Source organism: Chaetura pelagica, unplaced genomic scaffold (assembly GCF_000747805.2).
Source record: "Chaetura pelagica isolate M959 unplaced genomic scaffold, ChaPel_1.0 scaffold123, whole genome shotgun sequence".
NCBI classification, from domain to species: Eukaryota; Metazoa; Chordata; class Aves; order Apodiformes; family Apodidae; genus Chaetura; species Chaetura pelagica.
The window spans coordinates 2,948,834-2,959,041 of record NW_009953295.1 but is presented as its reverse complement, the minus strand read 5'-3'; the positions used below and the strand labels follow the sequence as shown (position 1 = coordinate 2,959,041).

General features: G+C 38.2%; 1 protein-coding gene across 1 annotated transcript in view; it reads right to left on the bottom strand.

The window, feature by feature from the left end:
- Positions 1-10,208, bottom strand: part of LOC104389009 (E3 SUMO-protein ligase RanBP2-like) — a 33,316-nt gene that overhangs the window by 8,894 nt on the left and 14,214 nt on the right. Inside the window, exons 19-20 of the mRNA XM_009997952.1 lie at positions 9,945-10,042; positions 4,848-9,414 (exon numbers count right to left, since the gene is read on the bottom strand). Coding sequence (XP_009996254.1) covers positions 4,848-9,414; positions 9,945-10,042 — 4,665 coding nt within the window. The remainder of the gene's footprint in view (positions 1-4,847; positions 9,415-9,944; positions 10,043-10,208) is intronic.

Genomic DNA, 10,208 nt, shown 5'->3' with positions numbered 1-10,208 from the left:
TGCTGAATTGCTTAAAAGTGCTAGAAAACAGAAAGCAGTAACTGAATAGAACTCATTTCAGATTACCTATGGGAAATCTGAGCTCTTTAGTAGTTAATCTTAATTTACCATAATAGCAGTTGTTAAAAATGTCATTGATACAAAAGTAAAGAAATTTTGAGTTCCATCTTGTAGTACAATAAATACTGCTTTCAGCCTATTTAACCAGCTTTTCCAGCAAAGATAAATACCACTATCAATATCATTATACAGCTTTTTCTCCTCCCTCCTTCAAAATTAAGTTGTCCATTCCACTTGTTTTGAAAAAGCAGGGCATAATCAAAGGTTAAAGCTAAAGCTCAGCGTAGAGCAAACTGCAGAAAAACATATGCCCATAAGAACAAGCAGACAGATTTGCAAACAAAGAGGTTAGTTTATTACAAGAGACTGGAAGCAAAGAGGGAGGATATACTAGTTCAAGCATCATATATTGTTTGGTTGGGGCTTTGTTTGTTTGAGTTGGGTTTTGAGAGGAGGAGCTTGAATATAAAGGTGAGGAAAAAAAAAATAATTGCAAACTATTTATAAGAATTACCCCCTAAGCCCATCAATATCCATTCATCAGCTGCTTCTAAGAGCCATCTGATTACTTCAACAAGTCAACCTATTTGTTAGAATTCTCTATATTTGAGTTAAACTAGTCAGCAGAATTTGAAAGGTGCTTTCAAAAGCTCAATGCTCTTTTCATTAGAAAATATTTGTGAAGTTTGTGGCACAAGGTAGTCACCTGTGGGAACCTAAAGCCTCAGCTAGTAGCCAGACTACTACTGAGTTCCTGAGGAATGCTGATTTTCCTGCTCACGCAACTTGATATTCATCATTGCAAGAGGAGACAAGGGCAAAAGAGAAGTGTAATGTTTACATACATGCTCCTTGACACTCTGGCACAACCAAGACAGTAGAATAAGTCTGCTTTTTAAAAGCACTTTCCTATGAGTATATTCCAGTAGATTAGGAACAATATAAAGGACAGTAAAGGCAAAGTCCAAAGTACTAGTTCAAATTTAAGTCCTATTTTACAGTGTTCCCTCTCCAACCTTTGCCCCAATTGACTCTCACTTTGATGACAAGCTAATAATTTCAGGCATTTATATACCAGAGTGTAGCTCAAACCCAATACCAACACAGTCTTGTGGAGTAATCCTTTTTGTTCACTTTTTTTTTTTTTTTAGATCTCAGTAGCTCCTCTGAGCCTGTATAAAGTAAGTGTAGGATAAAATCCTCAAACAGCACATTTCCAAGTTCACAGAATGACTGCAGGCCATAGATGCTTTCATATCTTCAAAATCTTCTGCAAAAAACTCACTAACCCTAACTGATGTAAGAATTAGGAGTACATCTAGCACCACATTATCAAGATATATAGGTATCCTGCATATTAGCATTGGCTTCATTCACTCAGATTAGTTAAGCAAGTGTCTCAATTGGACTAAGTCTGCATAAAGTTCACCACAAAGGTTTAATTGTGGAGTATTTAGTCTTACCAGCCATTAAAGGTTCCAGTAAAAAATAGCCTGCTTTAGGATACAATAATTTTTCAGAAGTGTGCCTTCAACAACAACAAATTCATTACTCCCAAATCAGTCAAGTAGATGGCAAAAGTTAGAGCCACCTTTAATTTAAGCTAGTCCATCATATTCAACAGACAGCATTCCAGAATGAAATATCATGCAGCCTTTTTCAGTAGATACTGAGCAAACTAGATGAGTAAGAGAAATACATTAAAAAGCCACTTCAGATTAATCCATAGATAAAGTTCTCCATTAAGCTGAACTACCAAACATTCGATTAAGATTCTCATGTTCCAAACATCCACTCAAAGTGACAAAGGAGTTCAACAACAAAGATTAAAACTACAACATGTATTTGCCTTGAGAATATCATGGCTAAGCAAGATGGTCACTGGTTCAAGTTAAGTAATTTTCTACTAACTTACCACAAAAAAGTTAACTTTTCTTATTAAAAAATATTGCAAACAGCTTAAATGTATCTTCACAAGCAGCCATGAAAACAAAGAGCCATGCATACATACAACATTCTTAAAAGACAGTTGGTTTTGTTACAATAGAACTTTCTACTCAAGGGGAAAAGTCCACACAAAACACTGTTAGCATATGGAAGCAAAAATAAAGAACAACAGCATGCACAACAGTTCTTTTTAAGTGTATTAATTTTTTGCTTTTGTTTCAACTGACATTAAAACCAGGTAAGCCTAAATATCTAACTAGTCAAAATACTGGTAATTTTTTTCTCATGCATGTATCTGTGAGTATCTTCTGGATATAACAGAAAAGCAGTAGAGTTTAAACCTTAAGGCATGTAACTGATAAAGTAACATGCTACTGACATTACTTTGATTCAGTCTTATAAAGCACTTCCAAATTACCTGACTTTAAATATTTTACATGGAGGTGCAGAACAATTGTGAGGTTACATTTCTTTGGAATGTTGCTCTAGCACAATTCAGTCGCCTCAGTAGTCAAAAGACATTCCTCATAAGAAAGCCTCATATTATATTTGTGCTGGGTAGGCTTCAAAACCTAATTTAGAAGGGACTTCTGAAAGTCATTTGCTATTAAGTTAAGGGCTCAAAACAAAGCCACCAAAAAGCTACACTGAAAATTATCAGCTGTAAATAAACTACTAACCATATAATCATATCCTAGTTATCAGAAAAGGAGAAATGAAGAACAGTATGAAGTACCAGAAAGACATATTTTGGTTGGTGGAGAATGCTTAATGGCTTCACAATATGGACATAGAATAATGAGAATAAAACTGAATTGTTAATAAACCCCATGCACAGGGATGGCTACAGACAGAATGGTTCATTTTAGATTGCATATACAGAACAGGAGCTCAGTGTTTAAGAGCAGCTTCTCTAGAAACATAATTTTGGGAAAATCATGTTTTGACATTTTTAAACAATGTAAAACACTGACATTAGGAGACTGTCTTGTGCAGATTAGAATAAAAATTTGCTTTTCAAAATGAAAATACTGTTGTACTGTGTAAGGTATGACTGCAGGAATCATACTTCAGAAGCAAAAGAAGCACCTTTAGTAACATCCTATAATGACATGTAATCAAACTATAAGCTGTCACAGTTCTGTTTACAGGTTCTAAATGTAAACAAATTGGTTACTCAGGAAATATTTTCTGACCTGCTATGGTAGACCTCCTATTACATATAAAGTACACATATATATAAGCGCCATAGCTAATAAATTGGCTCATTTCTGTCCACTTATAATTTTTAAAAGTGCAGTAGTTGACATGTTCATAACTGGGAAATGAAATTAAACATTTCCAAGAGAGGCTAAATACATTCAAATGTTGTACTGGATAATGTCTTGAGCTCTTAAAGCATATTTGACTGAAGTACTCTAGTACTGAAGTACTAGGACCGAAGTACTCTCTAGTACTAAGAGATGTATTCTCTAAAAATACCAGGAAGATTTATTCAGGAAAGGGAAATTTTAGAGACCCAGTGTGCATGTTCAGTAAAACCATGATGGAGAAATGCAAGGTAGATACCCTCAGAAAATAAGGCAAACTGAAGCCAAAAGCTTAAACAAGGCCATTCATTGTGCTTGCTCACATTAACATAATCAGGGCTAGATACATTCTTCCAGTAGGACAAATACAGAAATCAGACACACAATTTTAAGTAGTCTTCTTCAGCATGCATGTTAATTAAAAAGATTACTGAGCCATCTACTTTGCCACAGTTGGGTTACTGTCCATGCCTGCTAAAGTGTTTCTATCACACATTCAGTGCAGTATGCAAATACCTTTACTATCATGTTGCAAGGAAGATGTGCTTGTCCAAAAGGCCATTGGGTTAGATTTAAAAAGGTTAAAATTAAATCCTATAGAAAATAAATTGTTTGGAATTTTAAAATGGTAAAACAGACTTATTTATGTTCTGGAAGTACAGTCATATTTCACAGTAGGAAATTTCATCTGTTAATTCTACACAAGCTTATCCAACCCATGTGAATAGACTGCAGCTTTCATCTTCTACGATGTCACTTGGTTTTACTTCAGGTAAAAAAACCAGATAGTATGTCTCCCTAATTCTAAGACTAGTATGTAAATTAAGAACTATCAACTGATTAACTAGCCTTGCACTGATAGGAAGCTGCACACAAAAACCTTCAAAGAGAAATACCCTACCATTATAATGCTAGTAAATTCTATTCTTCTCACAAAAACACTTCAATACATTATCGTGACATGTCACAGCCACAGCTTCTGCAAGTACATACTTTTCAGTATGAGGAACTGTAGAACTGTGTAATCTCATGATCTCTTTTCAGGCTAGAAAAGAGGCTAACATCTTGGTGTTATTTCAGCTACACATCTGAAATCACAGAGGCCAATAATTAAGAGAGGGAGAGAGTAGTTTTAGAATACCCATCTGTGCAATCATGGGGATAGTTATATTTTTAGCTGAAGCATCCATTTGCTCTTCTCATACTTTACTGCTCAGAGCAGAGGCTCAGATACATACGCTGTCAATACAACTAGCTATTTAATTCTCAGGAGTGAATCCACAGTTCCTCTTCAAGAACTTAAGCCTGAGATGCAGGTATAGCGCTTCAGAGTTACAGGTCCAACCTGAAAACCCCTTTCTCACTATCACACATTTATTTTTATAATAATTATCACTTAAAATACACTCCATTAGCTAAAAAGACTAATGCACAGCATAAAGATGACTTACTTAATAAGATGTGTAGTTGAAAAAAATTACTATTTCAAATGACACTCACCTTTTTCCAGAATTCTAAATGAGAAGTTACTGGGTCCATCTTGTGCTGAAATGGGCAAGTTGTCTGCCTTGCTGTCTAAAGGCTTCTGAGGAGCACTAGAACTTTTTGGTGGTTCAGAGACTTTCAGTCCTTTCTCTGTTGAGCTCTGAGACATTGCAGTATTGTCTTCACTTTTTCTTGGAGGATTAAAGCTGAAGCCAAAGAGAGAACCAGTAGCCGAAGTATTTCCAAATGTGAACGTCTTTGACTTTTCATTACTGAAAATGCTCTTTACAGATTCAGATCCAAATACAAACTTAGGAGGAGAAACCACTGTTTTTGTTGGTGTTTCAGAAGTGTTTGACACCTCTGCAACCTCGACAGTTACATCAGAAGTATCATCACCATGGCTCAAGTCAGTTCTTTCTCTGGTAGTTTCTTCTAGCACAGCAACAGCATTTTTACCGCACGGAGATTCCTTCGGTGTGTTGGCACGTGAAGAAAGAGGTGTTATCAGTGTCTCTCTCTCTTGGGCATGCTTTGCTTCATCAAAAATTTGCTTAAATGAGTCTGCAACATCTTGCAGCTTGAATCGCACAGCTAGAAGTTCTACTTTCCTTTCCCCATCTGCAAAGTCACATGCAGTCCATACCCATGCTCTATCAGATCCTTTCATTTGTTGCATATTCATATCTGGTGTTATTCTATGATTAGCACAGAGTTTTAGTACCTGGTCTCTTCTCATTACTATACGTACTTGTTTGTTGTCATAGTTCTGTAATATCTTGATATCCCCAATACCTCTCTCTTTCCACTGATTAGTGTCTTTGTCATACCTGTAGAGCTTAGCTCTATGACTGAAGACAACTTGTTCATTTTCCTCACCACTGGTCACTTCCACGAGATCAGGCAGCGGTACCACAGGTTCAAAGTACTGCCCATCTCTCTCTTCTTCTTGAGTAACATCAGAATCTTCATCTGTGCCTACTGATGTTCTACTCTGGTTCTGTTTGGCAGGAGATTTGGATGGGCTCAAGGCAGATTTAAAGCTGAAACTAAAACCTGTGGTAGACTCACCAAATCTAAATAGATTTTTCCTTACAGGGCTACTTGCAAGAGGTGATGCATATACAGAACTACTCACACTATCATCCAATGCCTCTTCACGCAAGTCATAGTTATCCCACTCCAGAGTAGGCCCAGTACTTTCAGCATGAGGCTTTATAACCAGATCAGAAGTACTGCCGGCACAGAGAGAGTTTACATTTTCTTCTTCTGACAGCTTAGTTTTGTCATCTGTCAGAAATGTTTTGAGATCTTTTAAGCCACACTTCATTTCTTCTGCTTTCTGTATAAGCTGAGCTGTCCTACCTGTATCAACAAGTTTATGGGGTGTCTGCAGTGGTATATCTAGTAGTAGCCTCTGACATTCTTCAAACTTCTGTTTGAACTCCTCAGCCTGCTCTGGCGTCTTGAATTTTGCTGCCAGCTGCTCCAACTTTGCGTCACCATCTGAGAAGTCATTGGCCATCCACATCCATGCTTTGTCTGAGCCAGACAGCTGTTTCAAGTTCATTGTTGTTGTTATCCAGTGATTTGCACACACCTTCAGTACCTGCTCACGCCGCATTAATATTCTTACTTTGCCATTAACTTCATTTTTAAGAATCTTCAGGTTGCCTACCCCACGTTCTTTCCACTGGCTTGTTTCTGAATCAAACCTGAACAGTTTTACTCTTTGGGAGTATAACACTTTCTCATCTTCCTCTCCTGTAAAAGGTTCTACTTTTTCAGGCATCTGAACTATAGGTTCAAAATGGATATCATCACTGTCCTCTGTCTTATACACGTCATCATCCTTCTCACCAAGGTCAGCAGATGTGTTTGCTTTGTGATCCACTTTAGAATCTTGTGAAGAAAAGAGCTTTTCACCTGCACCTGAAAAGCCTTTGAAGTTAGGGTCTTTTTTGCCAAACTGAAAGCCTTCCATGGGAGTACTTTTTGCAAGCTCGGCAAAAGTAAAAGTGCTGCTATTTTGCCCAAAAACAAAGTCACCTTTCTCCTTGTTTGCTGTTTCTTGAAATTGGAATGCAGTTCCACTATCTGAAGGCATTTCTTTTTTGTCTTTTTCATCAACGCTTTTTAAGCCAGTTGTACACTCTTTGGGTGGCTCATCTTTCTTAGTGGCATTTTTACCAGACTCCTGTATCCCAAACTTAAATCCACCTGGAGGCACCGGCATTGAAAAGCTAAATCCTTCCTTTGCGGGCTTTGCTTCAGCATCAGAAGGAATCTGAAATGTAAATGGTGGTGTCTTGCCTTGCTCAACATGACCAAATTTAAAACCCTTTCCTAAGAAATCACACTTAAAGCCTGTTGCCAACTGTCCTCCATCAGGTTCAGATAATTTACTTTTCAAGCCAAAAGTAGGAGATGATGAAGCATCACCAGCAGGCTTACCAGATGGATTTGGTGCTTGGCAGGCTACACAGACTGGTGAAGAACTTTCATTCCTCACAAGACATGTACTACAATCCCACTGCCCTTCCTTTTTAGCAAAAAGCCCTTCAAATCCATTTTTCTGTGGCTTACTTGCATCAGCAATGGAACCAAACCTGGGAGCAGTGGATGCCTGAACAGTAGGTGTAGGTACAGGTACATTTTGTTGACTTTGTGAGTGGGGATTCTGACAAGAATGACAGTTCACATCTTTTGCTTCATTTTCGGCTAGGCATACTGAGCAGCTCCACTGACCTTCTTTTTTAGAAGAAGCAGTTCCCAAGTCATTTTGGCCAAACTTCGGAGCAACCGCCTGGCCAAATTTAAATGAAGTTTGTTGACTAGATACAGCTGTATTAGTTTTGTTTGGATTCTGGCAGGGAACACACTTGGAGGCAGTGGGTTCATTTCTTACTAAACTTACAGTGCTGTCCCATTGACCTTCCTTTTTAGAAAAAGAAGTTCCAAATTTGTCCTGCAAAATGTTACCACTGGCTTTGAAATTTGGATCAGATTCAGTTAATGGGTTGCCACGTGTTTCCTGCATATCTGAATTTGGACTTTGACATGCTACACAATTCTTTGCAGTTGCTTCATTTTGAACTAAACACACTTTACACTGCCATTGATCTTTCTTCAAGAGATGCTGCCCAAACCCACCAGAAGAGGTTTGTGAGGCTTCCTTTCCAAACGAAAAAGAGGTAGGGCCAGATGCAGTTGATGCAGCTGGAAGGCTGCCTTTGCTCTCAGATTCACTGCTCACTCCATCTTTTGGAAACTGAAAGCCGAAGTTCAGGGTCCCAGAAATGGATCTGCTAGGCTCCTTGATCGCCTGATTTGCTGTTTCTCTTGCAGTCCCACTACTCTGAGTCACAGATGCATCAACGTTTGATCCCAAAGTTTTTAATATATCCTGTGACTCCTCAAACTTACTTTTGAAAAGCATTGCTTCCTCAGGTGTTTTAAATCTAATTGCAAGTTGTTCTGGTTTTGGCAACTCATCTGCATAATCTAAAGCATGCCATACAAATGATTTATCTGATCCAGCATTAGGAGTTAATTTCATATCAGTGTTTATGTAGTGATTTGCACAGATTTTCAGCACTTGGTCCCGTCTCATTAAGAGACGAAATTTGCCAGATACTTTGTGTTTCAGTATTTTCACATTTCCAACACCCCTTTCTTTCCATTCTTTAGATTCTGCATCAAAACGAAAGAGCTTGGCTCTGTTGCAGAAGAATTCTTCTTCATCCTCCTCACCTGTCTTGACTTCAATCTTGTCAGGAAGTGGCACCACAGGATCAAAATGAGGACCATCATCATCCTCATCTCCACCATGGGTGCTTCCTCCCTCTGCCTCATGACTTCTATTGGCCAAGTCTGAATTTGAAGTCACAAACACAGGCTTGCTTGGTTCTTGGACACTAAACATATCGCTCTTCTCAAAACCCAGGTTTTTGTGTGCATTTTGTCCCACATTTTCTCTAAAAGACATGCTTGGAATGTTTTTACTGCCAAAACTGAAAACACTTCTTTGACCATTTGTGTGATCATTAACTGGTTTTTGTTCCATGTACCTATCATCCTGTAAAGGTTTGTCAGATGTCAGAAGACCCAAGAGGTTTTCGCTGCTATTAAAAACTGCATTAGGAGGTTGTGTTGCAACTTGAAGAGAAGAAAACGTAAAGTCTCCATCATTAGACTTGAAGTTAGTGTTGAATTTAAAAGTTGTTGGCTGACTCGGTTGTGCTGGTGTTGACAGGGATGTTTTTGGTCCTTCTGCTGTTCCTGGCTGTCCAAATTTAGGTTTAGAAAATTCTATCACTTTTGACTCTGCTGGCTTTAAAGTCGGTGGAGGGACTGAAGGCTTTGTGAAATAGCCTGGTTCAGGCAATGGTGGATTTGTGCTTGCCTGTGGAACACTGTAATTGTAGTAATCATCACCTCCATGAGGAGAAATTAGTCCAGTACCAGAAGAATCAAAACGCAGAGGTGTGCTATATATGTCTTGGGAAAACATACAAGCAGAAGTGTTTTGCAGAGGTGGTGTATGCATTGGTTGTTGATAAGCATAGATATGTTGCTGAGGTGTAAGTCGGTTCATGGCATAGACAGGAGCCTACAGAAAAGGCAGAAAACAATTGATTTGCATATGATGATAACAAAGAGGACGAAGTCTTACTGTGCTCACATAACGTACTCTTAAAAGCAGGGCATGCTTTCACACAAACTTAAATCTAAACTAATTTTAACTTTGCTTAAAAGGATTATTTCAAATCTTGAAGGGCATCTGAAAGCAAACATTGAAAAAAAGGCACAAGATGAGCTGTTTTTTCCTTATGAAAAATAGTCCTTGAAAGCCCCATTCTCTTTTGCCATCTACTCTGGGGGAAAAAAAAATAAAAGTGCTATCACATATGCTCTGCAGGGAACATGTACTAACATAACAGACATTTTGCTGGCTTTTCTGCCCAAACCAAACATCCCAAAAGTTACACAGAATGCTGAACTATAAATTTTTCACTACCAGTCCAAGTTTACCAAGTACTATATAAGGAACAGCAGTTACATCCAACTACACATAGAATCAAAAGCAGTCATTTTCAGTACATCACTGGAAGTAGCTTAAGTGGATAGATCTGTTCCCACCTTTGTTGGTGTTACATTGGTTGCAGCAGTTCTGAGAAGATACTGGGAGTTATAGGCAGGTGACTGGCTGTAGTAAACTGATGGGCCAGTGGTAGCAACTGGAAAGGAACAACAGGGAAACAGTTCATACTAAAATTTTTGTTGATGTTTTGAATGGAAGCTCCCAGAAATCAGTTTTTACTTATGAATCATTACAATCTTTCTGCAATATTTTCAGAAGCCTTACTTGGTTTAGCTAAGCTTTTAGATCAAAGATTCAGCAGG